Genomic DNA, 13,534 nt, shown 5'->3' on the forward strand with positions numbered 1-13,534 from the left:
GTCTCAGCATGGGGCTCCATCTGTATGGCATGAAATGATCACCACTCGGAGACTTGGGCCGGGTGCCAGCCCCTCCATCCCACCAGGCTCATGCATTCCTGTCTGCGTTGGCTATCGGCCCAGCAGGGAGGCCCAGGCTGGCCCTGCTGATGGCTCTGTCTCTTCCAGATAAGCCCCTGGCCGTCCAGTTCGCGGACTGGGTCCTCAGGGGCACTGCGCAGGTGATGTTTGTCAACAACCCTCTCAGCGGCTTCCTCATCTTCATCGGGCTCCTGATCCAGAGTCCCTGGTGGACAATGACTGGAGGCTTGGGCACCGTGGTCTCAACCCTAACTGCTCTCGCCTTGAGCCAGGACAGGTGGGTGTCTCTCTGCAGGGGGGTTGGTAAGGGCCTTTGCTCAGGTATGGGAGGTCACTACAGGATATAAGGTCTCCCAGTGCCTACAAGAGACGGCACCAGGCCCCGCATGGCTGCGGGTCCTCTCTCAACACCCTTTCTAAAGGGGGTACGGAAGAACCTCTTCTTCTCTAGGGAACGCTGCCCTGTCCTCAGGGAGGCCACGGTCTAGTCGAAGGAAGAGACCAGATTAGAATATTATAAATCATGGATAATGGAGACTTCAGAAAAGGCAAAACCAAACTCACAGCGACCCTACAGCTAAGACAAACGTGTGCAAGTTAATTCTAGTTAACGCATGTTTATGCCAATCACACCAAAAGGTATTTTCTTAAGTGCGATATGTGAATGTTTTACATGCAGGCAAGAGCAATCAAGGTTTGTGTGTGTGTGTGTAAGAGAGAGAGAAAGAGACCCAGAACAGTCCTGCCAGCTATGTGACCACCTACTATTCAAGGAATGAGCTGAGTTGTCCATGTGATTTTGCTAAAAATTAAGTGCATCCCCAGAGCACCAGGCGGGCCTTGAGAAGCACCCCCACTTTCAGACACCAAGCCCCTCTGTCTCACCCCAGGTCCGCCATCGCCTCTGGGCTCCACGGGTACAACGGCATGCTGGTGGGCCTGCTTGTGGCTGTGTTCTCCAAGAAGCTGGACTACTACTGGTGGCTGCTGCTGCCGGTCACCTTCATGGCCATGACCTGGTGAGCGGCCCGTCTCCCTGCCCCCAGCCTCCCCCCACCCCCCATGGCTTTCGGGAAGCAGACTGTCTCTACTTGAACATGACTCCCTGCGGAGAGCAGCTGAGCTCTGAGTTCAGTCACTTCCTGTGCGCACCTCCGCCAGGTAGCCAGCAGGATGGCTTGTTGTCCCCACCTCTCAGACGTAGATGTCATCCTTTGGTGCCAAACTCTGGAGTTATGGCACCAAAGCTTCAATGTGGCTTCCTTGTCGCCTGGTTGTGTTTACCGGGAACGATCTACGAACGCCTTCCAGGCAACTTCATTCTGGTTGTAGGGTTTCTTTCGTTCTCAATTGGTGGGGACAAAAAGCAGACCTGGGGGCTTACCAGTCCATATGGTAGACATGAGTGGGTCCATTGCCCATTGTTAGCCTGTAAACAAATATTTGTTGAGTTCTTTGTGTGCACGGACCCTTCTCAATCCTGGAGACCAACAAGGGTGGTCTCCATCCTACAGGAGATCAGATGCTTCTTGGCCAGATAACAATAACCTCATAAGCCAGTTGATAAGAAGTACAACGTTGAGATGCAAGAGAGACTTGGGGGAAACCAAAAAGGGGCCAATAGAGCGATGTGGTTCCAGAAATGAGTGGCCAGGACAGGCCTCTTTGCAAAGGTGCCTTGGGAGCTGTCCCCTCCATGGTAAGAAGGCGCCCTCTGGGTGAGGACCCGGGTGTAAGACAGGAGCATCAGCACATGCCAAGGTCCCAGGAGGGAACTGGGTGCGCACCAGAAGCAAAGGCAGAGCTGGAGAGGCCCAGGAGGGAAGGAGCAGCGGAGGTGGGGTCAGAGGGCAGCAAGAACTGGTCCCCGGGCAGACCTTGTAAGCCCTTTCATTTTATCACTGTTGTGACAGGACACCGTTAGAGAATTGTAGGCAAGAGAGTAATGGGCCATGGTTTAATTAAGCCACTCCCTCTGCTTGGGTATGGAGAATGAATTTTAACTGGAGCCAGAGTGGGTGTGGGACACGCAGCGATGAATCTGCTAGAAGGACCAACAGAGCTGACTGTCCATGGAGGTAGTGGTAATGGGTTGGATGGGAGAATGTCTAAGAAAGGCAAGGTGATAGGATTTGCAAGGAGACTGTAAAGTATGCTGAGGGAGGGAGGAAAGAAGGGTCCATACACTCCTGGAATGTGATTGAACTGCTGGGTTGATGGAGAAGACAGAGAATGAAAGTCACAAGTTCTGCTTGGACGTCAATGTGAGAGATTCCCAGTGGAGCTATTGAAAGTAGTCATTGGATTGACACATCTTAAACTGGGTAATGTCGAGAGATGGAAGTCAATGGCATGGTATCCAAGTGACGAAAGGGCATCTGAAGACCAGCGAGAGAGAGAAGGCAAGACAGAGCCCTGGGGTCTCCGCACACTGAGATGCCTGTCAGAAGAGAGAGGAGATTTGAGATGGGTTCGCTGGAGAGACAATAAGAAAACTTAGACAGTCCAGAAGGTTCAATGAGATCGTTCAACGCATGTAAGGGCCAAGGAAGTCGACCACTGTGTTTGACAAGGTTGATGTCCCTGGTGACCTGGGTAATGGGCAAAAGCGGTCTCCATGGCACAGCAAGAACATGGGCCGGACTGGAGTGGAATTAGAAAAGAAAGGAGGCAGCCAAGAGCGAGGGCCCTCTTCAGGAAGGCGGCCTCGTTTCTGTGAAGGAGATCAGAGAGGGGCAATAGCTGAAGGGGACGTTGTTTGAAAGAGACTGTGTTTCTAGGTAGACGGTTCAGGGCAAGGTGTATACAGATGAGAGTCCTCCCGAGGTGAGGGGAGAAGCTACAGAGCGTGAGGTACAGTTTACAGATGAGAAGTCCTTGAAGCCAGTGGACGGAGAGGTGGCCTGATCACAGAGCAGGGCCGCTTCTTCCAGCGCATGAAGCACTGGGCAGGCATGTGTGAGTCTGCTGGTCGGGAAAGGAGAGCATTTCTCTTCTCGCTGCGTGTATTTTCTTAATGACATGTGTCCAGGTAGCTAGCTGAGATGAAAAGGACACAGAGTGAAGAGCTGAGGGAAAAAGAGAAAATGCGAAACACTGACGTCCGCGCGTTGGAGAGTCCATTTGCTAGGGACATGGAATAGGAATGTTAGGAACTCTCAGTTATCCATGTGAGATTCAGGATCACAAATTAGAGCTGTGGAAGAGGATTGCCCATACCTCCTAGAGAGTGGGCATGATGACTTGCACCCAGCTTTATCTGTCTCCGAAATCCACACTATAGGGGTTCCCAGAGCATCTCAGACTCTTCGCTGTTCAAGCCTTTGGTTACCTGAGTCCTGTAGAAGATGCCTCTGAGAAAGTGGTGTCACAGGGCTGAGACAATAGCCATTGGACATCTGAAGGGCTGTAAGAAAAGATGGCATGGGTTAGCTTTAGTAGATATATATATATATATACCTGTTAATTTTTAAAGTTTTCTATTCAAAATGAGTTGTGATCACTTTAAAATGTGTTTCTCAATGTTGTAAGCGTCTAACATTGAATATACTAGTTCCCATCCCCAACCAACGGTCCACTAGAAAGACTCAAGGGATCCAGGAACCCCTGGGCCATGGGGCATATGCAGTGGAGGGTACAGTGGCCAGTGAGAATGAGAGAGTGGACGTTAAGGACGCAGTTAACTCTGCTTCTTCCGTCTTTAGCCCAGTTCTTTCTAGTGCCTTGAATTCCATCTTCAGCAAGTGGGACCTTCCGGTCTTCACACTGCCCTTCAACATCGCAGTGACCCTATACCTGGCAGCCACCGGCCACTACAACCTCTTCTTCCCCACGACGCTGCTGCAGCCTGCATCCTCGGTGCCCAACATCACCTGGACTGAGATTGAAATGCCCTTGGTAAGTGATCCAAGGACAGAGGAGTGTGACCCTTCATTCTCCGGCACTCACAACTTTGTGGCTAAACATAGCTTCCCTAGATGCCTCTCCGCCTGACCCTGGGGCTGAGTGGAGAAGAGAAAGCGCTGTCATCGAATCCATGCAGTCATTTCCCAAACCCTTATCTGGCTATTAGTATGTGCTCCTTACTCAGCCACTGTGAAGACACAAGGACTGACAGACATCCCTGCCCTCAGGTGGAGAAACAAATAGTAAACAAGTGAACTGATACATGTTAGCCGACCTTCCGGTGGCAGTGGAGGGGAAAATATTCAATAAGATGGATAGTTTGATAAAGGAACAAGTGATTAAAATAAACCTTTTTTTTTTTCATTATCATGTTCAGAGGTTATTATCAACTGAAGATAGAGAGTGAATTTTCAGGTACTCATTGTATCAGTGTTTCTCAACCAGGTGATGTCAAGAGACATTTTTAATTGATGCAAAGAGGGCAGCGGGGCTGATACTAGGATCTAGTGGGTAGCAGTTAGGGATGCTCCTAAACACCTTACAATGACAAGAGCCCCACAAGGAAGTTTTTTATTACCCACCCCCAAATGCCCAGAGTGCCAAGTTTGAGAAACCTCACTTTATAACTATCACAAACACGCATATTTGCTTTTTCTGGCTTGCAGACCTCAGGGATAAAGCCATGTCATAAAAATATAACGCAAAATTGAAGACATATAACTGTAAAAGTTTTCCTTGTTAGCAAATAGAGAGATCCAAACCCAACCCTCCACCACCGTAGTCCATTCTGACTCCCAGAGCCCTGTCACACGGAGTGAGAGCACCCTGCAGACTTCCCAGACTGCAAATCTTTACAGGAGCGAGAAGCTGCACCTTTTCCCCACAGAGTGGCTGGTGGGTCCACACGGCTGTTGATGGCCCAACAGGTCATGCGGTCCTCCTCCAAGGTCCACAAGCACCGGCTCCTCCACGGGAGAAAGAGGAGGCTTTTTCTGCTCCCATAAAGATGGACACTCTGAGACCCACAGGGGCACTTCCACACTGGCCTATGGGGCCCCCGTGAGTCGGAATCTGTTTGGGACGCACGTGCAGGCAACAACCACCACCACCACAGTTCTTTTACATGTAAAACAGCCAGGTCAAGAACGAGAATCGGCCGGAACATTGACAAAATGGACAATGATCTAGCCTCCTGGCAATTAGGCAAGCAGCTGCTATTGCACTCCCCGACCCTGCTGTCCCTGATCGGTCTCTGACTCATGACGCCTTGTCCGGGTGACAGCTCCCGGAACGTGGGACACTCCCAGAGAGAAAGGACCCTGGGTCTCCCTCTGGACCGTGAGGCCCAGAGAGGCAGAGAACCTGGACCCTAGCTAGCCCGCTGAACTCCCCGCGCCCCCACCACTCTAACCACTGGCTCCTCCTCCTCCTCGTCTCTTGGGTCTGGGTTTGAGAGACTCAGTAACAAACAACCTCCCGGGCCCCATCTTTTTCCTTGAGACCACGGGGCTGGGGCCTCGTTGGTGTTTAGCCAGCTTGTCCCGTGAGAATGTATCAGGGCTTCAGAGGAGGCTGGTGTTCAGTAAATTTCCACCACACACCTGACTGCCCCACACCCCGGGGTGTCAGCTGTGACCTCGAGCGCAGCGTTCAGGGAGGGCCGGGGCCCTGTGCTCAGCTCGCCGGGCGCTAATATGGAGCCCGGCTCCTGTCCAAGGCCACGGGTTCTCTCATTCCTCTCATTCTTGCCTACTTGCCCTGAAAACCTGTGCTCCCAGAACTGCTCAGGGGGAAGGTGGGGGACCGCCCCCCAGAGGGTGTAGGGGGGCAGGAGGCATTTGTGGCGGAGATGTCCACCACGGTCCCCACACCTAGGCTGAGTGCTCTGGCCTGGGGCATGGTGTTATCACTGTTCCTGGACATGAGACTGGGCCCCGCCCTACCTTTCCAGGCAGCATTGGGTTCTTAGAAGGCCCTTCGTTTGGAGACTCGGGTGGGCAAGGCTGGAGAGCTTCCTGACACTCCTGGGATGCTTGCTCCAGGAAGACATCAGATCAACTCCTGAATCAAATCAGGCTGCTGAAAGTCTACACTTAGACCCAAGGGGAGCGATCAAATGAGCTCCCAACCTCAGCGGCAGATTCTCTACAAACCCCAAACTAAACCACTCACAGAGACCCTGTAGGACAGGGTCGAGCTGCCGCTGTGGGCTGCTGAGACGAGGACTCCCCCGGGAGTAGAGAGCCTGGTCTTTCTCTTCTGCCTCAGTTAGTGGTTTCGAACTGCGGACCTCTGCTCATGGTGAGCCCGGGCGCATCCGAGCAGAACTGTGCGGCACAGGGGCCGAGTAGTCATTTTGGAGTGGTTGACTAACCCTCTCTCCCCAGGAGCTCCTCGGTGGATTCAAACTGACCACCTATGGCCAGGAGCTTAACTGCCTGCACCGCCCAGCCACTCCACACCGAATCTGCCACCATCCCCACTGCAGTCCAGTTGATTCGGGCTCACAGCGACCCTGTTGAGGGTTTCCCGGGCTTTGTGAATCGTGACGGGAGCAGACAGGCTCATCCTGGTACCTTGCATCAGCTAGCGAGCTTGAATCTCTGATCTGTCAGTTCGACGCCCAGTGCCACAGACCCAAGCAAAGCCACACTCACTGCCCTGGAGTCGATGACGCCTCATAGAGACCCTGTCAGACAGGGTAGAACTGCCCCAGTGGGGTTCTGAGATCGTAACTCTTTGTGGGAGTAGAACACCTTATCTTTCTCCTGTGGAGTAGCTGGTGGTTTAGAACTGCATACCTTGTGGTTAGCAGCCCATCACGTCAACCACTATACTTCCAAGGCTCCCTCCTCCCACCAACCCAGCAGTCCCCAAACTGTGTTCCACTTTAGAATCACCAGATGCCTGGCACCTACTGCTGACCCCCAGAATGTCAGCATTTGTTTTAGGATCCCCAAGTGATCCCGATGTGCAGCAAAGTTTGGGAGCCACTGAACTAATCACAAGCACTACATAGCTAGTAAGGTGCCCCCAACCACACAGGACCCTGTCCTCACAGTCTTCAAGCTGGAAGGACCCTCGGCCAGGCTCGCTGCCTCACGGGACATTAATGCCAAGCATGAGAAGTGACATGCCTGGATTAAACAAACAAGCTGGGCCGCTGGACTCCCTTCCAGAGCATGCCATCCCACCCCCCAGTACCCCACTTTTTCTGCCCTGAAATGGCAGCCAAAATCTGGACAGGTCCACAAAGACAGGCCATGTAACATCACTGCCCACGAAAACACCATCGAGTGGTGGCAGCCCCAGGGGTGGGCCACAGTAGGGCTGTGCTCCACGGGGCTCTCCGTGGCCGATTCTGTGGCAGTCGCTCACCAGGCCTTTCTCTAGGCACCTCCAGGTGGACTCCAACCCCCACTCGAGGTCAGTCAGCAGCTGCGAGCCCTGACCGTTCCACCAATGAGTCTCACGGCCAAATGAATTCTCTCAAACTCCAACACCACCAAGCCTCCCTCAGCCTCTGAGACAGGAGCTTCCTGTTTCCCCAATGCCAAGGGACCCTCAAGAGGGGGGGATGCCAGCTCCATGGCCTGAGGGCCCACTGATCCCAGGGTGGCACTGAACATGCAGTAGGCACCAAGGAGGACTTGTCCACGGTGTCTTGATGGAGAGACAGGGTTGGAGAGAGCCTCGCCTTGGGGTCAGATCAAGGTCAGAGACTCTAGGCAGGGCTTGGCCACCAACAAACTCTGCAACCTGTGACCAACCCACCCATCAAAATGGCCTCCGATAGTTCCATCAGCATTGCCCTGACTGCCCCCAACAGCCCTGGGGTATGGCTAACGCAGAAGGTCTAGAGAAACCTCTCGGTGCCTGATCTTGGTCCCCTCCACTCTCTGGTGCCCTCGAGGCTTTCCCCCTCCCAGCAGAAGCCCAGTTTCCTCAGGAACACCCGCACCCAACACTGTGTCAGGGCTCAGCTCGCCTTGCCCGGGAGACGCTCAGATGCCTGCCAGGTGGTGGAGTGAGGCGCTCTGTGTTCCCGCGCTTGCCCTCCCCGATTCTTGCACGCTCCAGAGGGTACCATCAACCTTCCTTCCGTTCCACCCCATCACCACCACCCCCAGCAGGGACCCAGCCTCTGCTCTCTCACCGTGCTCCACTGACCTGGGATGTGTTGACTCTACAGCTGCTACAGGCCATCCCAGTCGGAGTCGGCCAGGTGTACGGCTGTGACAATCCCTGGACAGGCGGCGTGTTCCTGGTGGCCCTGTTCATCTCCTCGCCCCTCATCTGCTTGCATGCAGCCATTGGCTCCATCATGGGGATGCTAGCAGGTAGGCCCCCACTCCGCTGGGATGCCTTTCCCTGCAGTGATGGCCCCAGGCCCACTGGAAGCGCCCTGGGGTTAAGGGTCTTCGGACACCAGCGTGGGGAAGGGCTCGTTTCTCTTTCTTGAGTCTGTGAAGGGAGCCAGTGACAGCAGCCAAACGTGACGAGATGTGAGGGCACCAAAGGCCTGGTCAGCCGGCAAAAGGGTCTTCCTAGGAGGAAGGTCACATGGTGGGCGTGGGGCGCAGTCCACACATCCAGCTGGGCTGGACGTGAGCCAGCAGATCAAACGTCTGAATGCTCGAAGGGGAACACACGGCGGCCCCCTGTGGATGGAGGCGAAGTGCACTCCGTTTTCAGCGCTGTCAGCTTTCGGAAACAGGCCACTAGGTCTCCGCTCCAAGATGCCTCTGGGTGGGTTTGAACTGCCCACCTTTCCGCTGGCAGTCCAGCACGTAACCACCCAACGGCTCACTTGTTGCAGTAGACTCAACAGTAACTTACAAAAAGGGAAATGTTTTCTCAAGAATTACACAGCCAATGACAAATGTAATCCACTAGCAATACGGTGCATGCCTGTGTGTGCACATATCTAAATAGGTGCGTGCAGGTTTACATATGTCTATAGGCCTCAGTGAGCCCTGATGGCATAGCTGGTGACCTGGTGGGCTGCTAACCGCATAGTCAGCAGTTCAAAACCATCAGCCGCTCTGTGGGAGAAAGACCAGGTTTTCTGCTCCCGCGAAGAGTGACAGTCTGGGACACCCACAGAGGCCGTTCCCCCCTGCCCTGTAAGGTTGCCAGGAGTCAGCATTGACTCGATGGCAGGGAGTTTATCGCAGTCCTGGTGGCACAGTGGTTAAAGCACTCACCTGCTGATGGAGAGGTCAGCCGTCTAAGCCCACCAGCCTCTCCTGGGGAGAAAGATGGAGCAGCCTGCTGCCTTTGAAACCCTGGGGCAGTTCTACCCCAGGGCAGGGGGCTGCTGGGACTCAGAATCAGCTTGACAGCAGCGGCTTTTCTGATAAGAATACAAATATCTATACTGTCAGGACAGTCAGAAATTGAGGGGAAAGATTGGGGAGCAGGCACTGTCTGTTGACTTAGTCAAGGTTTTTACACATTTTATGAAGATAGAACTTTTAATTTCTATTTTTCTAATTTGTAGACAATTTCAAACGTAAAAAAAATTGCATAAAGAGTACAAAAGCACCCATAAACTCTTTACCCAAATTCCCCCGATATCCACAGCTTGCCTCCTTTATGGTGGTACTGTCTGCATGAGGAGATACATAACTCTCAGAACCATTTTGAACTGACATCTCCCTTGTTCAAAATGCAGCTGGCTCGGGCCAAAGGCCTGGAGCCCCACCTCCTCCATTGCCCCTCGCCCCAGAAGCAATCATCCCTCTGGTGACCCCTATAGCTTTGGACAGCTCAAAAACCACTGTTCTCTTGACCACTGTTGGCTTCCAAAGACTGGGTGTCATGTGTGGAGGCTCCTTTGACTTGTAGGGTTGGGGTACAGAATGGATGACAGGAGTGGGGTCAGGCCTCAGACAACTGAGGCCTAGTGCCAGCCACACGGCGGCCTTGGTGCTCTGACCCAGAAGTGCCCAGAGCCACCATGCTTGCTGTCTCACAGCCCTAACAGTGGCCACACCCTTCGAGAAGATCTACCTGGGCCTTTGGAGCTACAACTGTGTCCTCTCCTGCATCGCCATCGGAGGCATGTTCTACGCCCTCACCTGGCAGACCCACCTGCTGGCCCTCATCTGTGGTGAGTATTCAACAAGGCTGGCTGACAAGCCACTCTGCCTTCTCTCTTCCTTCTTGCTTATGTGACCCCCATGGTGACCACTGAGAAATAAGACCACAGTGGTAGAAAAACCAGCCGGCTGGACCTCACCACCCGTGCTGCCTTTCACAAGGAATGACCATTTTTCTGTTAAATGAAGATGCCCTGATGGTACTGGAGAACCAACACTGGGCTGCTAACTGAAGGGTCCCTGGTTCAAACCCACTAGCTGCTCCATGGGAGAAAGATGGGGCTGTCTGCTTCTGTCACGATTCAGTCTCAGTAACCCCGTGCAACAGTTCTAGGCTGCACTATGGGGTCGCCATGCATTGGCATCAGCCCAGTGGTAGTGAGTTTGGTGTGGTGCATTTGTTTCTAGCAAATGAGGCGGGCATTGTCACAACAAGCACATTTGCCTGGTGTTTCAAGGGTTGCAAGGCAACCCCTGTGCATTTTCTCATGCGCTCGGAACAGCATCCCTGCTCTCTCAAGCTCTTCCTGCAACTACTCTTTGTAGAGGCTCGTTAAGTGACAGGCCCTAGACTAAGCCTGGATTAGATAGATTGACAGGGGGCTGCAACAATGGGCTCCAACCTAAGAACAATTGTGAGGAGGGGGCAGGACCGGGTGGTGTTTCATTCTGCTGTGTATCGGGTCCCTGTGAAGCAGAACCGACTCCAGAGCTCCTAAAGCAGTGGTTCTCAACCTGTGGGTCGCGACCCCTTTGTGGATTGAACGACCCTTTCACAGGGGTTGTCCGTGATTTATCACAGTAGCAAAATGGCAGTGATGAAGTAGCAAGGAAAGTAATTTTATGGTTGGGGGGGTCACCACCACATGAGACACTGCATGAAAGGGTCACAGCATGAGGAAGGTTGAGAACCACTGGCCTAGAGCCAAGACAACGCGGAGATACGATGATAACTAAGATACCTAGGGAACTTTGACAGAAGACAAGTCATTCCACAGGTAATCATTCAGCTGGATCTCGACACAGAGCGTTGGATGTGGTGGGGGAGAGGGTGGGGCCTCTGCTCTCGCTCTGGGCAGGTCGCTGGAAGGCAGGGGTGGACGGGCGTGGGAAAGCGAACTCTGATGGCCCTTCTTCCTCACAGCCCTGTTCTGCGCATACATGGGAGCGGCCCTGGCCAACATAATGTCAGTGGTAAGTGTGGACTCTCCTGAACCCTACCCTCCAGTGTCTTCCCCACAGCCAGGACCTCAGGACACTCATAGAACCTGGCTGGTGTCCATAAAACATTCCCATCAAGGTTTATCTAGAATTTGTTCAGTTGGGTGTGTGTGTGTGTGTGTGTAACAGATGGTGGTGTAACCAGCAATGAGTGTAGAAGACCATCCCTAGGCTAATTTTCAGCTCCATCACTCACAGATGGTAATGGTCCTCAAAGGCACCACTGTCTCAAAAGTCCACGACCAACCATTCTGATAGTATGAATCCAGAAACACAAAGACCTGCACTAGGGGAAGGTCCTCATCCTCAACCCCTTCCATACCCTTCTCCTCAGGGTCCCTGGCTCAGACCCCAATGCTTTTATCTTCAGGTTGGTCTACCACCAGGCACTTGGGCCTTCTGCCTGTCCACCCTCACCTTCCTGCTGCTGACGACCAACAACCCTGCCATCTACAAGCTCCCCCTCAGCAAAGTCACCTACCCGGAGGCCAACCGCGTCTACTTCCTCACAGTGAAGCGCAGCCAAGAGGAGAAGTCCCCCAGCGGTGACTAGCTGAGGCCCAGGCAGTGTCCTTTGCCTAGGGCTGGTGCCTGCACCCCGTGTCTGCCCGTGGTCCCCACCTAATCAATCAACTGCAACACTGCTTTGTCATGCTTGAGGCTGTGTGGTCCCCAATAGACATATGACTCTCGTTCCCTGAAGCTGATTCTCTCTCTCTCTCTCCTAAATCTCCCTAACTCTCCTTTGTAGCGGACATTGATAATGCACTTGCTTGAGTTATAAGGAGTGTGTATTCAATGTCATTGACTTAAAACATAAATCGTATTTAGTCTTTTGGGAAGGTGATTAACTGACGATTTTCTTGGCTTGTTTAACCAAATCCTAAATGCTTCCAGGCAGGAAGTTCATGGAAGCTCGGAGTTGGGAGGATGTGTGAAAGGCATGTGGTCCCACCAGCACAGGGCGCATAATAATGAAGGAAAGGGGGTGTCAGTTCCTTGCCAGGCTTTCAGAAGGGAAGCCCTTCGAAGAAGACAGTTTACCCCCCATGCATTCTAACCCCAAAATAACCAGAACCCCATTGATTCAGAATGACCAGCTTACCTTAGAAAAGCCCTTCCCCTGTCCAGGAAGTCCTGAGGCTCCCAACACATAGCTTTGGGTCCAATTGGAATGGTCTGTCAGCCATGCTTTGTATCGGATTTCCAGGAATGTGAAACTATTTGAATATGGAGAAGACTGTTCATTGACTTGGACAGCATTGTCTATTCTCTTCCCACCCATGTCATGCTTGGTCATTTACAAGGTACCACTGGCCACAAGTATCTGGGCTTATTTTCCCCCAGGTTTCCATGTTAGCCCGATGGGAATTCAAATGTCACTACATCAAAGCAGCCAAGGTCACTTGATGACAAAATGGAGAAAGGGTAAGCTATTGAGCAATAGGAAAACTTATAGCCAATAGGGCTAGGGAAAAAAACCAAGGTCCCAGAAATTCTTTATTCTGTACTATGCTCAACATATTCCTGAAGAAGATAGAAACCTAAATGACCTCTTACTTTGTCAGAAGAACCCCCAAACCAAACCCACTGCCATCAACTCAATTTCAACTCATAATGACCCGTATAGTCAGTTTCCCAAACTATAAATGGGTATCAGAGCAGACAGCTTCATCTTTCTCCTGAGGAGTAGCTGATGGTTTTGAACCACTGATCTTGTGGTTAGCATCGCAGCCCATAACTCACTACACTACCAGACCTCCTTTTTGTAACCCGAAAGAACTGCTGACGTGAAGCGTTGATGAAAGCCACTAGTGTAGCTTGCTAAGAAATCATATATGAGCAATGAAATGCTTTAAAGTCATTTGTATGGACTAAGGCAGAATATTGATGGAATTTCCCAAATATTGTTAGAAGAGGCCCTCCCGGAGGCTGGGATAAAGCTTCATAAGTTCTAGCTGGTGGACAGAGACTCACCATTCCCATGGGCATGCACAAGGAAGAGGCAGAAGTGAAGAATCCCCTCCACACTAAGAAAAGTAGGCACAATGCAGGTGATCCTGCCCAGAGCAGAAGGCAGGTGCCCAGATGACCTTAGAAGTACCCCCAAAATACTTGTGAGCCAGCTCCCTGGAGTGTTCACTTCCTACGCTTTCCGGGACTTTCCATCTCACTGGCCCACTGAGAGCGTAGGTACAGCAGCCCTGGGTGTACTGGTTGAC

The 13,534-nt window shown here is 52.4% G+C and overlaps 1 protein-coding gene across 1 annotated transcript in view; it reads left to right on the forward strand.

Moving 5' to 3' along the window:
* LOC105978640 (urea transporter 2-like) overlaps window positions 1–11,865 on the forward strand; it is a 13,094-nt gene extending 1,229 nt beyond the window's left edge. The window contains exons 2-8 of the mRNA XM_045296043.1: window positions 169–358; window positions 972–1,100; window positions 3,786–3,978; window positions 8,180–8,327; window positions 9,968–10,102; window positions 11,236–11,285; window positions 11,683–11,865. Of these exons, the coding sequence (XP_045151978.1) occupies window positions 169–358; window positions 972–1,100; window positions 3,786–3,978; window positions 8,180–8,327; window positions 9,968–10,102; window positions 11,236–11,285; window positions 11,683–11,865 (1,028 nt within the window). The remainder of the gene's footprint in view (window positions 1–168; window positions 359–971; window positions 1,101–3,785; window positions 3,979–8,179; window positions 8,328–9,967; window positions 10,103–11,235; window positions 11,286–11,682) is intronic.
* The last annotated feature ends 1,669 nt before the right edge of the window (window positions 11,866–13,534 follow it).

Source organism: Echinops telfairi, unplaced genomic scaffold (genome assembly GCF_000313985.2).
Source record: "Echinops telfairi isolate 266 unplaced genomic scaffold, ASM31398v2 ScPeMD7_7400;HRSCAF=8409, whole genome shotgun sequence".
Classification (NCBI taxonomy): Eukaryota; Metazoa; Chordata; class Mammalia; order Afrosoricida; family Tenrecidae; genus Echinops; species Echinops telfairi.